Here is a 22,447-nt window from a genome sequence, read left to right as displayed (position 1 = left end):
TTCAATTTTACTGTTCATGGCAGGAATATAAACTCTTAAATGTCCCTTTTTCAGGACACTGTATTTGAAAGATAATTTTGTAAAAATCCAAATAACTTTACAGATCTTCAGTAAAGGGTTTAAACACTGTTTTCCATTCTTGTTCAGTGAACCATAAACAATTAATGAACATGCACCTGTGGAACGATCATTAACACACTAACAGCTTACAGACGGTTGGCAATTAAAGGTCACAGTTATAAAAACTTCAGACACTAAAGACATTACAAGAAAGATGCCCAGAGTCCCTGCTCATCTGTGTGAACGTGTCTTAGGTATGCTGCATGGAGGCATGAGGACTGCAGATGTGGCCAGGGCAATAAATTACAATGTCCATACTGTGAGACGCCTAAGACCGCACTACATGGAGACAGGAAGGACAGCTGATTGTCCTCGCAGTGGCAGACCATGAGTAACAACACCTGCACTGGATCGGTAAATCTGAATATCACACATGCGGGACAAGAACAGGATGCAACAACAACTGCCCGAGTTACACCAGGAATGCACAATCCCTCCATCAGTGCTCAGACTGTCCACAATAGGATGAGAGAGGCTGGACTGAGGGCTTGTAGGCCTGTTGTAAGGCAGCTCCTTACCAGACATCACCGGTAACAACGTCACATATGGACACAAACCCACCTTCACTGGACCAGACAGGACTGGCAAAAAGTGTTCTTCACTGACGAGTCGCAGTTTTGTCTCACCAGGGGTGATGGTCGGACTCGCGTTTATCGTTGAAGGAATGAGTGTAACACCGAGGCCTGTACTCTGGAGCGGGATCGATTTGGAGGTGGAGGGGTCCATCATGGCATCATTGGACTGAGCTTGTTGTCATTGCAGGCAATCTCAATGCTGTGCGTTTCAGGGAAGATATCCTCCTCCCTCATGTGGTACACTTCCTGCAGGCTCACCCTGACATGACCCTCCAGCATGACAATGCCACCAGCCATACTGCTCGTTCTGTGCGTGATATCCTGCAAGACAGGAATGTCAGTGTTGTGCCATGGCCAGTGAAGAGGCCGAATCCCAATGAGCACGTCTGGGACCTGTTGGATCGGAGGGTGAGGGCTAGGGCCATTCCCCCCAGAAATGTCAGGGAACTTGCAAGTGTCTTGGTGGAAGAGTGGGGTAACATCTCACAAATCTGGTGCAGTCCATGAGGAGGAGATGCACTGCAGCACTTAATGCAGCTGGTGGCCACACCAGATACTGACTGTTAGTTTTGATTTTGACCCCCCTTTGTTCATGGACACATTATTCCATTTCTGTTTGTCACATGTCTGTGAAACTTGTTCAGTGTGTCTTAGTTGTTGAATCTATGTTCATAGAAATATTTACACATGTTAAGTTTGCTGAAAATAAAAGCAGTTGAAAGTGAGAGGATGTTTCTTTTTTTGCTGAATTTATCTCCATTGAGCTCTTTAAACGGGTTTGTCACCAGACACTCGCTGACTCTCACTGTGGCAGTGACGAGCGGATGCACATGTCCTTTCTATCAACACACGAGCAGACCGACTCAGCACTCATGTAACATCATGTTATATTTCCTTCTAATTCATTCTTTACATCCCTTTGCCGTTTCTTTTCCTCTATAACAATACAACAATTCAGCGATTCTGAGAATTAAAATAAAGTCAAATAGTAAAATAGGTTGTGAACAACGTTTCATGTTGACTTTAAAGGGGTCACATCATAGAAAATAACTCTTTTCAAATAAATGAGTTTGATGTATGGTGAAAACAGAAGCCCCCCAGGCTTTTCTATTCAATATACTCTATTCAAGAATGCTGATGTAGATAAGAATGTTTGGCCAAAGCGAGCATTGCAGTTTTACATACTTACATGTGCTCTTATACTTTAGCATTAACAAACCTCAGAAATCAAGGGGGTGATAGAGTTACCTCAAGTAGCTATAAAATGTTGACAATTAAACTCACTGGCTTAGCAAGATTTCCTTAAGAAATGTAACTTAAAGAGAAATCTGATTGAAGAGCACAGTTCACAATAATGCTAGCTATAGCATTTGTTCTTTGGGTTGCAATGTCAGTTACTGTGGTGGACATGGACTTGAATGAAACAAGCTACGATCAGCATTTGCATTGGTATGACTGTGCTGAAAAAGTTGCAAGTGAGTCAGTTTGAGTCAGGCAGTTCTGCTCGTATATTATTGGTTGGTTGACACGTCACGCATAGCGGCCATAAAGAAAATTAGTTTCTATCAAGCACCAAGATAAATTGTTGAGTGGGGTAAGGAGAGACATTTGTAACCATTTGACTAGAAGTAATTGTCTTGAGTTGATAGCCTGTGTCCTCTACTTAACCATCAATAACATTCCCTGCCTGCAGAGAATCATTTTTCCAGAGCAAACAATACCAGAAAAAAAAATATTTCCTTGACGGCCGACAAAACAAGCCACTTATTATCATTGATGCAGAGGCAATATGGCTCTCTTCCAAAACCTAGCATGCTGCCTTGCTATCCTTCTAAGGCCACATCAACACTTATCCATTTTTGTTTGAAAACAGCTAACTGATTTCAGTTTTCTAAAGTCATTGTTTTTAAAAGTATGCAGTATTAGAGAACGTTTTTGAAATACTTTGTATTTGGTGAAGAAACAGCTGTAACAGTGTGGGTAAGGAGCATAAACGGAGCAAAACCAATGCATTTTCATATGAAAACAGATTAGTGTGTTTGTTGCCTAAGCCAGCGTCCTAACTGAAACCTTATTGTTGACTGATTTGGAATGTTCTACATTGGCAGCAACTCATCAATTGGTGCATCATACCAAAGTCACTCAAGTCATTCAACTGGTGGGCATCTTTGGAACACTCTCAGGCAGCTGTTTTTCAATGTAAACAAGTGGCATCTAAAAGGTGATTGGCTCTTTTACCTGTGAGGCAGTAATTTCTTTCTATACATCCAGTGACTGTTGGCAGTTCCAGTTTCTCCCATTCAGTTTAATAGAAGTTGCCCATCTGTGATAAATAGTCTCTGGTCATACTAATAGTGTTTAACATTAGCATGTTGCTAAGCTAATGTCACAATACTCTAATAAGCATAAAAATAAATAGCACACACAATATTTTTTATTTTAAAATAGTTTTTACCTTCATTTTGAATGAGAAACACAATAATAATTTATTTTATACACTAAAAAATGACTGTAAATTTACAACCAAATTCCTACAGCAATCTACTGTGATTCTTAAATACAGTACTACTTTGCTGTTAAAGATTTTGCATTCTGGGAGATCAAGAGCAGACTCACTGTGAAATGACTAGTTTTACAGTAAATAGCTGTTCTATGCAAGGCATTATGGAAAATGAAGATTTAAAATCGTGATATCATCTCAAGCTATAGTGACATATATATATATATATATATATATATATATATATATATATATATATATATATATATATCATGATGCTTCTGACCAACTCCTCTGTTCTTTATCATCTCACATCAGCCTTCACTTGTCTGTCTAATGAGAAGTCAAATAAAAAAGTCAACCTTTGAAGCAATGTGCGTATTAAATGTACAGTTTTGCCAAGATTGAAAAGTGTATTTTTTATGATATAAACAAAAAAACAACAACTACATATAATGGTGTTATAATGGGTTATAATGGTGACATACACCATAAGCCTTTGCGCTTGAATAAGTATGCATGCTTTGGAAATGCATTGAGGCTGCAAAAATTAAAAACAAACAAAAAAACATGTACAAAAGTTTTTATTCAGACTTAATAGAAGTCTTAGTTTAATTAGTGTTGTTGTTTTGTTATCAATAGTTGTTTTGTTTTTTTTAAGTCACCATTATGGCGATTAGTGTTCTCTTGAGCTGGCACCTTGGACCTTCTTTCTTATTAAATTATGTTCTTCCGGCCAGTCAATTTGTGTTTAAGTTAAACACAAGATGATGCACTGTGATAGTTGGAAGACAAAACATAAGGTCAGACTGAATATCTGATCCTAGCTTGTAACCAGCACTAAAGTGTCTAGTTATGCATTACACATAAAAATATAAAAGCAAAAACAGTAAAGGATATTTCAGCAAAATTATATCAGCAATCTGAGTGTTTTATGTTTTTATGAACTTACAGAATAACAGAATTTGTTAACAAGACACACACTGATATCAATTCTCGGCATACAAAATGCAACAATGGTGACAATTAACAAACATACTTTTACATAAAAAAGTAAATAGTAAACAGTAAGAAATCGAAGTAAATTCTTCATGCCGCAGTGCATGCTGGGAACATAGCTGTTAATTTCAACAACAGTAGACAGTAAGTAATTTAACAGCAATATGCAGCTAAATTGCAGTTGTATATTGTAGCAGTCAAAAACAGTAACTTGCTGTTAATTTCAAGAACGGTAACAAACCGTATTTTTACAGTATAATGCTGGCAACCACAGCTGCCAGTAGTTTACTGTTTTAAAAAAAAATGTTTACAGGATTTTTTTTTAAAGTGTATATAAACTTTTGTGGTATAAAATGATTTAAATATATTTTTAATCAAACATTTCTCATCTCAGATGCATTTTTTTTTACTGAGCTTGTCAGTCTGAATTATGGGATTGTTTCTCCTTCTCCTAAATATTGCATCTATCATGCCTACTAAGACAAGTTTCCTGCAACAAACGTTTAATCAGTACACATAGCAAAACTGTTGCTCCTGCCTCATAATAAAAGTCAATTATAAGGACATATTTAATGTTTAATATACTAATATGAGAAGTGGAATTTTGGACCAGTGAGAATTAACTGTGGGCGGGGCTACCCAGCACATTAATTTACAGCAAATACATTTGAGTGGTTTAGAAGTAGATCACTGAAAAGCCCACATCCATCAACCACTAATCTGAATAGTCTATTTTAGAGGAATAGGAACTGCTGTATTATGGTGATTCTCTGAATCTCAGAAACATGTTCATTTCATTGAATACTGAGTGAAAAGAGTCACTCTTTAAGCTAGTCTTTTGGTAAATATAATAACTAGGTGCTCACAGACTTTACAACAAACAGAATAATATATTGCTGATTAGACTGGGCTGCATTTCTCAAAAGCATCCTAAGTTTAACTAGATTGTAGAAACCATTGGCGCCAATGGCCTCTACAATCTACCTAAAGGTGCTGAAAGAGATTTTAGCCGTTCTACTTTCACGAGACTGAGCCGTTGGATTAGCCACGCCCCCTCTTTCCAAAACCCGTTCTCCAAAGATATCAAATGAGCTTTATTGAGGCCGACATCGTGCTGAAAGCATTTTTTAAAACAAAATACAGTAGACTTCAACAGCAGCCCTCAATTGACAAATGTTATGAACGACATGGCATAAAAATGGCAGTAAGCCTCAATAATAAGCTGAATCTACAATACAGTGAAACACATTTTTATTTGCTGTTTGCAGAGCCTAGTACTGGCACAGAGAATGGTGAGATATCGCATGACACTTATTTCAGTAATATCCTTCATGGAGTAGGAACGTTTTCGCTAACAGCACCTTTAAGCTTACGATGCTTTTATCAAACGCAGCCCTGATCGGCGACTTTTCGACCCGCGAGCTGAAGCACAGAAGGAATGTTTCAGCGACCCTGAATAAGCATCCACGGCAACCCTCTAAAGTTTGAGTGCTCAAGATTAGGCATTCGCACAGGACATCAGACTCATTGTACATGTTCTTTGTTGCAACCCAACCCGTAGGCAGAAATGACACTTGTCGCACACAGGCGAATGGGTAAAAATGTATTGTTGCATATTTACATTTTTAAAACTGTCACGCTGTAGAAGTTGAAACCAAGTGAGTCACAAAATGTCTGGTTGCTCGTAACTGTTACGGTTGATTAGGACAAGTCAGGCTCTAAAAACGGTGCAAGGAACGAAAACGAAAACCAAATTTTTTCAAATGTTCTGGAGTGGAAACTATATTTTTAAATTCTGGTAACCAGTTAATAACAAGTCAAATTATTTATTTATTTTTTGTTTTTATTCAACCCAAGACAAAGTATGGATCGTCATAAAAAAAAAAATTATAAATAAAAAATGTATTAACTGTTCTTTTCTTTCGTTCTAACTGGTTACCATTTGGAAAAGAGGCTGCGGAATGCTGGAACCAGAAAAAAGAAAATTGTGTTTTTGTTCAGAATGAACTGACTATTAGCTAACTAGGTTTTAGAACAGAGCTCATCTCTCTGTCTCTTATTTGGCCACGTTTTTCTTTGTGCTTGTTTCTTCCATTTTGCTGCAGGTGAACATTAATTTTATGACAGCGCTACAAATCGGGACAGCAGGAAAGATATTAAACCTTCTAACAAACTATTGCCATCAAAGTGGATCTGGAAAGTAAAAATAAAGAGAAAAAACAGCAAAGCGAGCATGTCGTGATGGAAGAGAACAGACTGAACACAGTGTGTGCTCTCAGACATCAAAGCTAGTGGCGCCACACATATACCTGCATCTTTCTGGGATGCAGTGTTCTGCAAATTACTTCCCCTGCTTTCAAAGTAACGGTCGATGCTTTCACACTGCGTTCTTTATTTACAGCACTTTGTTCTGTCTCACCACACCCTGCAGAGCTGTCTGGAGACACGAGACAGCCTCGGGTATGTGATGTTAAGCCCTGTTTCTAAACATAGCCGTGTATGTGCATCTGTGTGTGTGCTGATATGTTGGGCTGGTTTTCAATTATGCAATTAATAATTAGCATAAAGCAAGGATCAAACATGCTAAAGAGAAATTCGCCTATCCTCATTTATCGTGTTTGACATCTCAGCAAGAGCGCTGCCCTGGAAAACAGTTTTCTTGTAGCGGATCTGAAATACTCCTCTCCCTTGTGGAAAGCTGAATGTTTGCTCTATAAACAGCCCTCATGTAGTCGTACAGAAATACGAGACAGGATATCAAACCTTTGCCCAAATGTTTAACATGTATAGCACAAGCAGTAGTTAGATGAACCCATAGGAAAGAAAAATCCCTATGAGATCTCCTATACATCTTAATGTTTCTGCTAGGCAGCAGTGAGATCAAATGGAGAGGAGAGTGGTGGAACAAGTTGACTAGGCATTGCCATCCCAAGTAAAAAGATCTGTTCAACTTGTTTACCTGCAAACACATAACTCTCAGATGATGCACAACTGTGTTTAACCACGGTAAGCTGATTTTTTGCTTTAGTGTATGTTTCAATGCTGAAAAACAGAGCGGCTCAAAATTACTCAACAGCTGGATGAAAAATTGAACTAAAAAACCACAGGCAGTTTTTCTGTGAAGCAGTAAACTCATAATGCCAGAGAGTGGAGTCATACCTTTGCATTATTCAAAGAAACAGATGGAGTGGTAAACAAACAAAGGTAGCACGGGACCCATAGCCACCTTTATCCTAGCCCTTCGTGGGGTCTGGCATGGAGTCAACCAGCCTTTTTAGCACCATAAGACATTACGCTGATATGAGGGAATGTGCTTAGTAAGGCCCGAAACATACTCTATGCAAGTACATGGTACATAAACTTCTAGCTATGCAAATTCTAATACATGCTTTAATGTGTTTTGACACAAAACTTCAAGACACACAACTAAGTACTCAACAGAGGTACTTGAATGCAAATGCTTCAAGATTCTATGCTAATCCGAATTAGCTCCAAATTGGAACTTCAACGAAACACAATCAAGCACCATACGCAAGAACATAAACTCAATGCTTCGAGCTTCTACGCAAGCTCGATTTCATGTTTTTTGCGTTTCAAAACGAAACTTCAACTAAACAAAATTGAGCACATTATGAAAGTAAATAAATGCAAATGCTTCAAGCTTCTGCACGAGCTCTATTAAACTTTTTTTGTGTTCCAAAATTAAACTTCAACGAAACACAACTGAGTACCCTATGAAATGACGTGACTGTGAATGCTTTTAAGCTTCTACTTAAGCTCGATTTCACATTTTTGTGCTCCAAAACGAAATTTAAACCAAACACAACTAAGGACTCTAAGGATTACTTAGAAACAAAACTAAGTAATCTACACAAATATATGACCGCAAATGCTTCAAGTTTCTACGTGAGCTTGAATCCGCGTTTTTGCATTTCGAAATGATCCTTCAACTTACAATTGAGTAGTCTATGAAAGTAAAACAATGCGAATGCTTCTACGTAAGCTCAGTTGAATGTTTTTGTGTTCTAGAACGAAACTTCAATGAAACACAACTGAGTTCCCTATGAAATGACGTGACTGTGAATGCTTTTAAGCTTCTACTTAAGCTCGATTTCACATTTTTGTGCTCCAAAACGAAATTTAAACCAAACACAACTAAGGACTCTGTACGTGAATGCAAATGCTTCAAGCTTTTATGTGATACAGTAGTGTAATCTGTCATTGTCCAAGGTTGGCTTTCTCCTTCAAGTCAACTATTGTCATGGCAGAGCAACAGTCTAAAGAGAAGCTTGCTGAGCAGCTCCTTTAATAATTACAACACTTTCAATTTAATGGCACAGGCATTTGAAGGTAACTTCATCACCTCCTTAAGAATTGAGATTTGTTACACCGCAGTAACGCATCTTAACTGCACACACGCATTCACGTCTCTGTTTGTGTGCTTGCCTAGAAAACATTTCTGGCCTAATAAGAGAGGAGCATGTATATACTTTTGTTTAAATGCGAGCAACTGTACTAGTTTCACATCAGCAGAAACGAGAGTGACAAAGAGAGTGATAATAATCTTTGACATCATTGTTTCTCACTCCTCATGGAGGCAGTGATAAAAGCTCTTATGTAAAAATCATTATCTGTGCTCACAAAGCAGTAGTGTGTGATGATAGCAGAGCAGTTCTGACTTTAAAACTGTGTTTACAATGACATTGAGTTTCATCAGAGAACTCTGGATTGATCTTAAATCCTGCTCTTAAATACATTGAGCTGGCATTTGAGGATTATAAGCCCATGTCATATAAGCCTGTCTTTGATATTCAATTTTGACAAGATGAAGCAAATAGAAGACTTGCTTGAGAACTCTTTTCTTGTCAGCTTGCAGAAAAACCATGCTTAATAATGGATCCATCAACCCAACTAAAGCATCTACTTCTTTTGGAACCCTGGTGCCAGATGTCTTAACATCTATTTTAACATATGTTGCAGAATTTAAATTAAAGAGAGTTTGTATTTGTCCACACTTGTTCAGTGAGATATGAAATATGTTTTTATGGCTTGTGTGAGCAGTGCGGTTCACTCACTTACTGTGTGTGACTGTAATTTCACAACATCTTGTGCAGCGTGAGAGCATGCGGATATGAGAGCAATTCTGTTTTTAGATGATCCTCTAGATGGAGTATTATTAGTGTCTGTCGAGAGCTTGGTGATAAGTTGTTTTCTCAAACACACACACACACACACACACATTACCCGCATCCCTGTGGCAGTGCCAGTTTTTGTCAATTGACTGCAATCTTGTGACCCATCTGTACCACACTGTCCTCCTAATGAGGGCTAATTGAGGCGAAACACACACCTCCATTTACACAGTGAAAACCAGCATTATTAGATATAATTAAAGAAAACAAAAGATGGGAAAAAGCTTTTAGCTGGAGTCTATGTTCAGGTATTTTTGCCTGAAATGATGTACTCACATGCGAAAGAGTCTTCGTGGCTTTTGTTATTGCTATTCACAAAACAAGTTTAAACGTTTCAGTGTGATGATAAATGTAGATTATACACAAACTCAAAGCTGCTTTTGCTTGTTTGTTGTAGTCAATTTATAGTGTTAGTCAAGGTTTCTAAAATGTTATTTAGTTAATAAGTCGTTATTTAGTTTTTCATGACCATTATCAACCCTCTCACTTAGATGAAAAAACCCATCTTGCATTGTCAAAAAGTATTTCCGCATTCTATCTAAAATGGAATGTGGGATATTCCTGCTTGATATCCCACGCTTCCGATCATAAAAGTGTTCCATTGCCTGAGGCTTAGAAGATGACATATTAAGAGACAAAATGGCAATTATTGTTAGTTTGCATGTATTTGTTTGTCAACAAGAGGTCTGTGGCATGGCGGAGAGCGGGGCCGGGTTGTTATTATACACACCCGGTCCCTTATCAGGCTAATTAAGCCTCAGAGAGGGATAAAGGCAGATGGCAGACGGTGGTGCGACGAGAGAGAGATCGTTTACGGACATGTCCATCGTGTGTATGTTTGTCTTTTGTTTAAGTTAACAATTAAAATATAATTTATATTGCCAAGCCGGTTCTCCGATACGCCGTAGCTTGTTCCTCGGCCACTCCTCCACCCTCTAACGGACAACAGCCGCACCTCTCCGGGTGGATCGGAGGCAGTCCTCCAGCCCCTGGCGGACGGAACGCCCCGGCGCGTTCTTGGAGAACAGAAGGAGTCTCCTCCGCCCCTGGCAGCGGTTCTCCCGCTCCAGGTGATCAGCAGCGAGCCCCCTCCGTTTCAGCGGCTGGTAGGGGATCCTCCGCCCCTGGCAGCGGCCCTGACCGCTCCAGGTGGTCTGTTAGGAGCCCCTTCTCCCCTCGCGGTCGGCGGCCGTCCTCCACTTCCAGGCGCCTGGCTCCTCGTCCCCCGGCAGATAGCCGCGGCTGCTCCGTTGGGGTGGATGGTAGTGGCGAGAACTCTACTACAGCATATCACTCCTCCTTGCCGGATTTCGGCACCCGTGTAACGTAATTTCAATGGAAAGGAGGAGGCGAGAACCGACTTTTCAATATAAATCATATTTTAATAATAAACTTAAACAGAAGACACAAACACACACATGACGGACATGTCCGTAAACTAACTCTCTCTCCCGCACAATCCTCCACAGTTGGCCTTTATCTCTCTTGGAGGCTTAATTAGCCTGATAAGGGACCGGGTGTGTATAATCACAACCCGGCCCCGCCCTCCGCCCTGTCACAAGGTCTTCTGGAAACCAAATTGTGGAGGATAAACAATGCTACACAATGCTAGCATGTTTGGTATTTGGAGTAGTTTATTATTATTATCATGTTTTACATATTTGTCTCTGCAAATGTTTACTAAAATGTATTCTCATTTAATGTAGTATCTTTGATACATACATATATATATATTTTTTAAAGTGAGTATTTATCTGCTTTCAACAATAGCAATAGAAATTCTAATGGTTTCCACTACAAATACCATTGCGAGTCTAGAGTGTTTTGGCCCATTTTCCATTGGGATTTAATGGTTTGTATTGGTTTTCATTACAGATATATGTTGGTCCTATTGGTATTCACTAGACGTAACATGCTACCAATTACCATTAGAGACCCACAGAGACCATTCATTTACATTAAAACCAATAAAATTCCCATTATAACGGGGGTCTGGGTATCTCAGCGAGTATTGACACTGGCTACCACCCCTGGAGTCACGAGTTTGAATCCAGGGCGTGCTGTGTGACTCCAGCCAGGTCTCCTAAGCAAACAAATTGGCCTGATTGCTAGGGGGGGGTATAGTCACATGAGGTAACCTACTCGTTGTTGCGATTAGTGGTTCTCGCTCTCAATGGGGCATGTGGTCATTTGTGTGTGGATTGTGGAGAGTAGCATGAGTCTCCACATGCTGTGAGTCTCCGCGGTGTCATGCACACTGAGCCACGTGACAAGATTAGCGGGCTGACTATCTCAGAAGCGGAGGCAACTGAGACATGTCCTCTACCTACCCATATTAAGGTGAGTAACCGTGCCACTATGAGGAAATAGTAAGCAATTGAGAAGAAAAGGAGATAAAAAATAAATAATTAAATACAAATTCCCATAATAAACATTAATACCTTTAGAATTTATGTTGGGGGGCGGGTGGTGTTATCATTATCTGTAATCTGTGTACATCTCCCTGGGTGCTACCATGTGCCTGTGACATTATACACACGATTCAAAGCGATTTGAGTAGACTTCTACATTTTCAAGTTGGAATACAACTTCGAGTGAAGTTCTGTTGCAAATTTCAATGTAGGAAGTTGGAAATTTCTCACTGTTATTCAAGGTCAAACAGAAGGGGAGGAAAAAAAAAAAAATACATGGTAGATAAATAGTAGATTACCCGGTTATGAAAAGATTATACAATATTGCACATCGATACATATTATATATTCTACGTCACATCCTGCAAAGTATATCCAAAGCACCCTGAGCTTTCACTGAGATCAAAAGATGTAAGAAAAAATTCCCAAATCCCTCTGGTTTACCAGCAATTTTATACCTAATTTTCTCCATGTGTAGCACACTGCTAAACTCAGTTAGCCACGACTCAGACATAGGTACGAACACTTTGTTCCAGGTCTTCAAGATCATCTTTTTTGCTGTTCTCATCCCGTATTGAATTGTCTGAATTTGGTTAAGGCTGTGGGCCTCTAAGTGTGGAGACCAGCCTAATATGGCAACGAGGAGATCAGGGGGAAAGTCAACCTTGTATTCCTTAGAGTAAAAACAAAACACTTCAGACCAGAACTTTTATAATTTAGGTCAGAACCAAAATAAATGAGCCAGTGTTCCATCGTTGGACTTACATTTAACACACAGGGGCGACACAGAAGAGTATATAGAGTGCAGCCTGGTTCCGGAGTACTGTAGGCTTTGTACAACTTTATATTGAATCTACTGTAAGTTACAGCTAATGGGACATGACCTAATACCCTGAAAGGCTTCAGCCCAAGTGTCTTCTGGGATATACCCAGGTCTTTCTGCCAAGACATCTTCAAATGTTGTGTAGAAGGAACCCTAGAATCCTGAAAGAATTCAACAAATTTAGATACAAGGCCCATCATATCAGGATCGAAGGCCATTGTGACAGGGCGGAGGGTGGGGCCGGACCGTAATTTTACACACCCGGCCCCTTATCAGGCTAATCAAGCCTCCGAGAGGGATAAAGGCCGACTGCGGACAGTGGTGCAAAAGAGAGAGAACGTTTACGGGCAGCTGTCCGTCCTATGTGTGTGTTTGTGTCTTTTGTGTTTCAGTTTTACATTAAAATATAATTTATATTGTCAAGCTGGTTCTCGCCTCCTCTCCCCCTTTATATTTATATAAAAATAAAGATATTCAGGGGGTTTGTATTCTTCAATATTGGGGATATTAGTTGTAACATAGCTCTGCACTTGTGAATATCTAAAGAAATGAGAAGAGGGTAGTCCAAATTTTGTCTGAGTTGAGTAAATGAAGCAAATACATTATCAATATACTAATGCCCTATGGTTACAATTCCTTTTCATTTCCATATCAAGAAGGTCTGATCAGTCTGCAAGGGGGAAAATGCATGTTTAAAGGCTATTGGAGTACTTGTTTGTGGAAATTTTAAAACCTTTCTAATCTGATTCTAGATCCTAAATGAGGTGTTTGGTATGGTGTCATGTTTTCTGATTGCTCCGGTAGGATTCGTTTCTGCAAAGAGTAGAGCAGAAAACTGAATATCTTGCACATTGGCTAGCCATGCAAGGGCAGAAGAAAACAATTCACTAGGATAGGCACATCGCCTGTATAATCCCTCACATTAACTGCCCAGTAGTAGTGCATAAAACAGGGTAAAGCTAAGCCTCCTTCGTCCCTTGATTTAAAAATGTGCGCTTTGGTTATGCGATGCACTTTATATCCCCAGATAAAGGGCATTATTAAATGTCAAGTGTCTTAAAAAAAATAACAGTCAAAAAATTGGGACGTTCTGAAATAAATAAAAAAATCTGGTAAAGTGACCATTTTGATTGTATTGACACAGCCAATCAATGTTAGAGGGAGCACTCACCAAGTCTCTATATCATCACTCTATAATTCAGCTCATATAAATCAAATACTACAATATCAAGATAGTTTATTTTGTTTGTGGCTCTAAAGGGCAGACCTTTGAGAAATCCCTGGTCAACAGTATCATACAACGACATACATTTTATTTTCTGCCTATTGATTGTATATCCAGGTAACGTGACTCCTTAATAAGTTCAAACATATTTCTGGTTCTGAAAGGAATGGCGAAAAGTTATGGGCTCAGAGGGCATCCCTGGCGGGTACCACAATGGAGAAAGAAAGGGGGTGACCTATCACTATTTGTGAGAACTGAGGCAGAGGGACAGAGATTCAACCCATCTCAACCCATAAAGATACGTTTTGCCCTAAGCCAAGTTGTTCTATGGTAGACTATACATATGTCCATTCTACCTGGTCAAATGCCTTTTGGGAATCCAGGGCTAAAATGGCTGTTTTGTCATGTGTTCCCTGATTTTTATACACAATATTCATATGCCTGCATACATTAAAGAAAGAGAATCTTCTAAAACCAGTTTGATCTTCATGTATGATAGAGCCATTGCATTTACTGAACCTATTTGCAAGGATCGTGGTAAATACTTTAAGGTCATTACCAAGAAGAGTGATGGGTCGATAAGAGGAAGGGTCGGTACCATCTCCTTTCCTTTTAAAAAAAACAATCAATGCAATATTTACAGAATAAAGTGATTCTGGTAATTTTTAGTTTTCAATAGAAATTTTTAACAATTTGATCAGAGAAAGTCTTATAAACCTCTATACAGAAGCCATCCTTTTCTGCTCATTTACCATTGGGAAAGCTCCTGATAGCTGAAAGGATGTCCTCCAATGTAATGTCCAAATTTGCCCAAGAGAACAAAGACATTTTGTAATGTCCCCGAATTCCCTTTGTTTTGAGAGGAATACAATTCATGGTGGATTAGTGGTTAGGACACCAGATCTCGACCAGATGAAGATCAAAATCTACTGATAAAGAGACTGGGCAGTGGTCCGATATTAAATTATTATGATATTTAGAGGATAAGATCTTAAAGGTCAATTTGGAATCAGTTAGAAATTAGTCAGTCCTTCTATGTGAGTGATGGACCTTCGAGATAAATTAATATTATTTGTCAGTGGGGTGGTGAAGTCTCCAGATATCAAGTATATTCAACGAGTGAATATGCTTATTGAGAATAGATACTGAACTAGAAGTTTGGGGGGGGGGGGGCTGGAAGAGAACCTATCCATTTTTAATAGCCTACCCCCCCCCCATGATCAGACGAGTGGTAGCTAAGTCAAGTATGAAATTAAAAACAGACCGAAAAAATGGAGATCATCAAAATTGGGGGCATACAGGTTCAGGAACGTAACGTGCTTTTCCAAAATAGTGCCAGTCACGATAAGATAACTCCCATTGTTATCCCTTTTAGTGGACAAATGTTGAAATGGAATGTTCTTACATATTAATATAGACATTCCTCAGGCTTTTGCTGAGAAAGTGAAGTGGTACATTTGGCTTACCCATTTGCATCTGCGCTTGTGAGCATTAGAATCTTTAATATGAGTCTCTTGCAAAAACATTATGTCTGCATGCAAAGAGTTCTAATGGGAAAAGACTTTGGAAATTTTAACAATATTATTTAAACTACGCACATTCCAGCTCAAAATATTCAAATGTTTCCTAGAGATACTCATCAATGTGCTGCGTTTAACAAAAAGTAGGGTTATCGAAGAGGCATTATAAAGAGCATAGGTACTGTAAGATAAACAAAGCGGAAAATATAGATTTTACACACAAAATCTATAGTACAAAAATTAACTGGCATAACATCAAACCAATAAGTTCGCTTCCCAAACATAAGTCTAAAAAAAAAAACATTTAATCTTGAGGCAGCTAATGAAAACACATGGAAGAAAAAGAAAACGACGACCAATAGCTGACAAACAAACTGTGCTTCAAAACAATTGCTCACAGCTCCTTAACCACTCTCAATGGTTGAGCAAAACCTTCTAGCATAAAGAGATATACCTTCTGATAACGTTGGCTGAGCAGTCCTTAAATTCCGTATGAAACACTGTACAAATAGTCTAGTAGGTTAACCCAGGCCTACACCGTAAACCGAGTCGGAATACTCCATAGGCCACATAGTCCACCAAGTCCTAGAACTGGAAAAAGTCACTTTTACCAAGATGTACCCCATCATACTTCACCTTTCCTCAAGTTGAGAGATTGTCAATGTAAGATTCGGCATCCTGAGGGCACAAAAATATTTTCTTAGTTTTCCCTCAGGAGGCCATATTTTATTCCTTTAGCTTTTAGATTCTCCCTTGCACCATCAAACTGTTTATATTGGTTGGACACCTCAGCTGGAAAATCCTGAAAGAAACTAACAGCTACCTTACAGTACATTGGCTGTGTATATGCAAATGAGCAACATCTCATGACGTCACAAACACACCGATTTCAAAACGAGACTTTTCAGCAGGATGGTAACTATAAATGCTCTTTTTAGACTGGGGAGGAAGTTTTGAGTTCTGAAACTTACAGTATGTTTTTATAATACAGTGAACTCTTATATGTCTATATATTAAGGATCATTTGATTCTCCATTTCATGACCCCTGTCAGGTCACTATAGGGCCAAATTGGGTACACCCCTGCAGAGGTGGGTAGAGTAGCCAAAAACTTTTCTCAAGTAAAAGTACAATTACTTAAAAAAAATTATTACTCAAGTAGAAGTAAAATTACTAACACAAATAATTACTTGAGTAAGAAATAATACAATTAAAAGAGTTCTCAAGTAGTGAGTAACTCGTTACTTTCACAAATGACATAATGGACCTTAACTCCTCTATATTCCATTGCATAATACACATTTAACATGTATTACACAGTTATTATTATTTTTTATTATGATTATTATTATTATTATTAATTGAAATACTGTCATTATTCACAATCATGTTGTTCCAAACCCATATGAATTTCTTTCTTCCATGCAACACAAGTAGATATTAGACAGATTGTTTGCCTGAGTCACCATTTACTTTCAGCCAATGTGGTTTTTTTTTCCCCCATATTTTGAAAGTGAATGGTGATCGAGACTGTCAGTGTCTAACAATCTGTCTAACGTATTTTGTGTTCCACATAATACAAAAGTGTCACACTTTTTGGAACATCATGAGGGTCGGGAAATGATGACAGAATATAAAATTGTGGCTGAGCTATCACTTTAAAGGGATAGTTCACCAAACAATTAAAATTCTCTCATCATTTACTCACCCTCATGCCATCCCACATATGAATGACTGAATTCCTTCTTCAGAGCACAAATTATGATATTTAGAAGAATATTTCCGCTCTGTAGGTCTGAACAATGCAAGTAAATGAGTGCCAAAAATTGTATGCTCCAAAAAGCACATAAATGCAGCATAAATGTAATCCATAAGACTCCAGCAGTTAAATCCATTTCTTCAGAAGTGATGTGAAAGGTGTGGGTAAGAAACTTTTATTTAAGTACTTTTTTGCTAGAAATTCTTCTCCCTGCCTAGCAGGGGGCGATATGCAGAGAAGAATGTGAATCACCAAAAACTCTGGAGTATTATGGATTACTTTTATGCGGACTTATGTGATTTTAGTTTAACTTCAAAATGTTGGCACCAATTCAATTGCATTCTATGGACCAAAAGAGCTGAGATATTATTCCAAAAATATTCATTTCAGTTCAGCAGATGAAAGAAAGTCATATATATATATGTGATGGTATGAGGGTGAGTACATGATAAGGGAATTTGTCAATAAGAAGAGAGGTTTGGAAACCTTTCTAGTAATTATTATGGTGAAAACATGATCAATGTCCAACAGGGACATTATATATAATGCTGAAATATAAACCAAAGCAAGATCATGCTTTATTAATGCCTACTATTGCTATTTCATAGCTTTTAAAGACCTGTGTGGATTCTTAGTTCAGTGTAGTTACAGTTTTCAGTGTCGAAACAATTTAGCTCATTAGTTCTGTACAGTAGTACCACTGCTCCCTAAACAGACACGCAGCCTGCATAGGGCACCAACCCTGGTCGTGGAACACTCTCTTTGCTGTACGATTGCCTTGTGCCCTCACATCTCAAAGCATTTACACTTAACTTGAATGTTTACATGGATTTATACAGTTAATCAGCCTGAAGTAGCTGCGATATTTCCAGTACCCCTGCGAGGACATGGGGTAAATGCGTAAATACTGCTCATGTCATGAGGGATGCGGGACAAAGTGCACTGATATATTGTTGCTCTGATTTAAAAATGTACACTTAAAAACTGATGTCACAAGAGCCCAGTTACAGAATCACGCTGAAAATGACCATCTTATTACACAGAAAAGCCTGTGTTATCATTAGAGCCACAAATTACCTCAACAACCTGTTGCCTTAAGTTGGAAATCTATACCCCTGGGCAAGTTATTTTGCAGACATGGAAGTCTACTTGAAAGGGGAAATACCAAAATCTCCAAATCTGTTGGTCAATATAATGTTCAAATTACAGATATCAAATAATCAATAAAATCTGACAACAACACTATCATAAATTGTGCTTCTTATTTTTCAGGTTGATCCAGCTAATGCACATGTGTGATCTAGAGTTATCAGACAGGCAAATGGCTCTTTTAACAGTAAGGCAGAACTATATCTGCCGTTTTTAGTGCTACGATTTCTCTCATTCATATGTGACCTGCCTCATACTTCTAATGTCTCTGATGGTATGCAGCATGTGTATACATAGTAGATTTAACTGTTGAACTATATAAGAGTAAGGACATCACATTTACCATAATATGTCCCTTTTAAATCTCTGATATCCCATTCAAGTATCCTCTTATTATAACAGTGAGCTTCTGTATTTGTGTCTCTCCAGCGGGATGCACATTTGAGGAAGACTCTGACCCCAGTCTCTGTGAATACAGACAGGCACAGGAGGACAATTTTGATTGGCAGCTTGTACGGACCTACAACTGGCCACACATGACCTCTGACCTTACACAGGGTGAGTGTTATCTTTTTTACTGTGATAAACACACTGGGTCACATTTCATATTTTGCCATAGTTTCCCACATTAATCTGTATGTGAGTTGTGTATTTTGATACAACCATTCTTAGCATATTTTGCTATATATATATATATAGTGGGTACGGAAAGTATTCAGACCCCCTTACATTTTTCACTCTTTGTTATATTGCAGCCATTTGCTAAAATCATTTAAGTTCATTTTTTTTCCTCATTATTGTACACACAGCACCCCATATTGACAGAAAAACACAGAATTGTTGACATTTTTGCACATTTATTGAAAAAAAATGGTCCTAAGTATTCAGACCCTTTGCTGTGACACTCATATATTTAACTCAGGTACTGTCCATTTCTTCTGATCATCCTTGAGATGGTTCTACACCTTCAATTGAGTCCAGCTGTGTTTGATTATACTGATTGGACTTGATTAGGAAAGCCACACACCTGTCTATATAAGACCTTACAGCTCACAGTGCATGTCAGAGCAAATGAGAATCATGAGGTCAAAGGAACTGCCTGAAGAGCTCAGAGACAGAATTGTGCAAGGCACAGATCTGGCCAAGGTTACAAAAAAAATTCTGCTGCCCTTAAGGTTCATAAGAGCACAGTGGCCTCCATAATCCTTAAATGGAAGACGTTTGGGACGACCAGAACCCTTCCTAGAGCTGGCCGTCCGGCCAAACTGAGCTATCGGGTGAGAAGAGCCTTGGTGAGAGAGGTAAAGAAGAACCCAAAGATCACTGTGGCTGAGCTCCAGAGATGCAGTCGGGAGATGGGAGAAATTTGTAGTAAGTCAACCATCACTGCAGCCATCCACCAGTCGGGGCTTTATGGCAGAGTGGCCCGACAGAAGCCTCTCCCGCATGGAGTTTGCTAAAAAACACCTGAAGGACTCCAAGATGGTGATAAATAAGATTCTCTGGTCTGATGAGACCAAGATAGAACTTTTTGGCCTTAATTCTAAGCGGTATGTGTGGAGAAAACCAGGCACTGCTCATCATCTGTCCAATACAGTCTCAACAGTGAAGCATGGTGGTGGCAGCATCATGCTGTGGGGGTGTTTTTCAGCTGCAGGGACAGGACGACTGGTTACAATCGAGGGAAAGATGAATGCGGCCAAGTACAGGGATGTCCTGGATGAAAACCTTCTCCAGAGTGCTCTGGACCTCAGACTGGGCCGAAGGTTCACCTTCCAACAAGACAATGACCCTAAGCACACCGCTAAAATAATGAAGGAGTGGCTTCACAACAACTCCGTGACTGTTCTTGAATGGCCCAGCCAGAGCCCTGACCCAATTGAGCATCTCTGGAGAGACCTGAAAATGGCTGTCCGCCAATGTTTACCATCCAACCTGACAGAACTGGAGAGGATCTGCAAGGAGGAATGGCAGAGGATACCCAAATCCAGATGTGAAAAACTTGTTGCATCTTTCCCAAAAAGACTCATGGCTGTATTAGATCAAAAGGGTGCTTCTACTAAATACTGAACAAAGGGTCTGAATACTTAGGACCATGTGATATTTCAGTTTTTCTTTTTTAATAAATGTGCAAAAATGTCAACAAGTCTGTGTTTTTCTGTCAATATGGGGTGCTGTGTGTACAATAATGAGGAAAAAAATGAACTTAAATGATTTTAGCAAATGGCTGCAATATAACAAAGAGTGAAACATTTAAGGGGGTCTGAATACTTTCCGTACCCACTATATATATATATATATATGTGTGTGTGTGTGTGTATATATATGTGTGGCAGAGTAGTGTATAATTGCAGAGAAGGCAATTCAAGAATGTATTGTGACAAGCTTCAAAATTTATCGAGAGAAATGTTGATTATAAATATTGTTAAATTCAATTACCGAAAAGTATTGAGATAATAAAGACTATTTTGTCCAATATTTGTGTGCTCTACATATTTGTCTGCTTTTGTGAGTGTTGCATCTTTAGTTTAGCAACACGCTAATGTCACATTCTATTTAAGTCGATTGTGAGTCAAGTCTCTTGTGTACTTCATGTGATTAGCACTATGTAGTACATTCCAAAACAACCTCTAATGAACTTGCATTTCAGTTAGGATGCTGACTTAGTAGGTAGCTGCCTATGTATGTAGTACACAGCATCGCAGCTTACTAGATTTTGGACCAGAGCTTGCGTAAACATGTAAAGTCCGCTGAAGCTAGGGCACTATATAGTGACATTGTGTTCTTCAGAGTGAATAAACCTTCTTTTTATCCTGACCTCATGCATGGATTGTGATGGCAACTCATGGTCTTTTTTGCTAAATATCTCGAGTAATGTCTTTGCACTTTACTAAGTTGTTTCCATTTTAAAAGTGCTTTTAGTTGTGTTCCATGCCTGGCCCTTCTGAGTTTTGTGTTTTGATTTCTTCAAAAGTGCCACTATATCTGTATAACTCCTTTAACATTACATATTTGTGGACTGTTAGTGGGCAGGACATTATGTACATGTAGGAGTGATAAATAAACATGGAGTCAAGAAATAACTTATTATTAAGGGCTGTTTGTAGTCCCAACAGGAAGCAGAGTTTAGCTGTTTAACAAGGTTTAGAGGTGTTTCAACCACCGAGCAACTGTGCAACTCACATTAATTCACAGAATTCAACCAATGTCTCTTTAAAGGAAAGTTAGTCCATTTGGCGGCCATCTTGGGAACGCTTCCAGGCAGCTATTTTATCTGGATATAAAGAGTATAAACACAGCTCCTAACTGCTTCAATTGGGAAAGATTAAAATCTGCAAAACGGTTGGCCAATATTACGATCATAGTACATGTGAAATCGGACAACAATGATTGTGTTTCCTTAGCTCAGATCACGCAAAACAAATGCTACTTTTCAGGCTGTTCCAACTAATGCGCCTTCGCATTCTCAAGTTAACTGATAGGGGATGTCTGTATCTAAAAGTTGATTTGCTCTTTTACCTGTAAGGCAGGAATTTCTTTCCTACATTCACTATGTTGTGTTCTAATTTCTTCCATTCTTTTTAATATAAGTGTTCTGTCTCTGACTATGATATGTGGTTGCGTATGTGTTTATAGTGGCTGTTTTACAACCAGCTAGCGCTGGAACTATCCTTTTAATAATGTTAATCTCACTGTTTATTTATCTTAAGTGTTATGTAATTTGAAACCATTTTTGCACTGATGCCAGACTTAACATTCATTTGTTATGAATATAACACATTACATTATTGTTCCCTTTGTAATGGGTTTATACTAATAAGTAATTTACAAATACATTATGTAATGATTAATATGCGGTTATAACAACAATAATTAAAAGGGTGACTTTCATATAACTGTCATATAGTGAGCCATTTACCTCTATAGTTTTATATTATTTTGGAATAGAAATCATGTTATATATAACCTCATAATAATCTTACTAACTCCTTAAGACATTCTTCATATGGATCCACTTTTCACATTTCACAGGTTGTTAATAGGCTTGATTAAAGTTATTAATTAAGGTTTCATAGGCACATTTTCATAGGTTATTAATGTTGGATAAATGTTATTAAGCATTTATAATATACAACTTTAAATGCTCACTATTTGGCAAGTATTGTATGAAAGTC

The 22,447-nt window shown here is 38.5% G+C and overlaps 1 protein-coding gene across 1 annotated transcript in view; it reads left to right on the top strand.

Moving 5' to 3' along the window:
- Positions 1 to 22,447, top strand: part of LOC127619505 (receptor-type tyrosine-protein phosphatase U-like) — a 432,480-nt gene that overhangs the window by 82,514 nt on the left and 327,519 nt on the right. The window contains exon 2 of the mRNA XM_052092344.1: positions 18,702 to 18,830. Within this exon, the coding sequence (XP_051948304.1) occupies positions 18,702 to 18,830 (129 nt within the window). The remainder of the gene's footprint in view (positions 1 to 18,701; positions 18,831 to 22,447) is intronic.

Source organism: Xyrauchen texanus, chromosome 26 (assembly GCF_025860055.1).
Source record: "Xyrauchen texanus isolate HMW12.3.18 chromosome 26, RBS_HiC_50CHRs, whole genome shotgun sequence".
Taxonomy (NCBI): domain Eukaryota; kingdom Metazoa; phylum Chordata; class Actinopteri; order Cypriniformes; family Catostomidae; genus Xyrauchen; species Xyrauchen texanus.
This window is presented reverse-complemented; position numbering and strand designations above follow the sequence as displayed.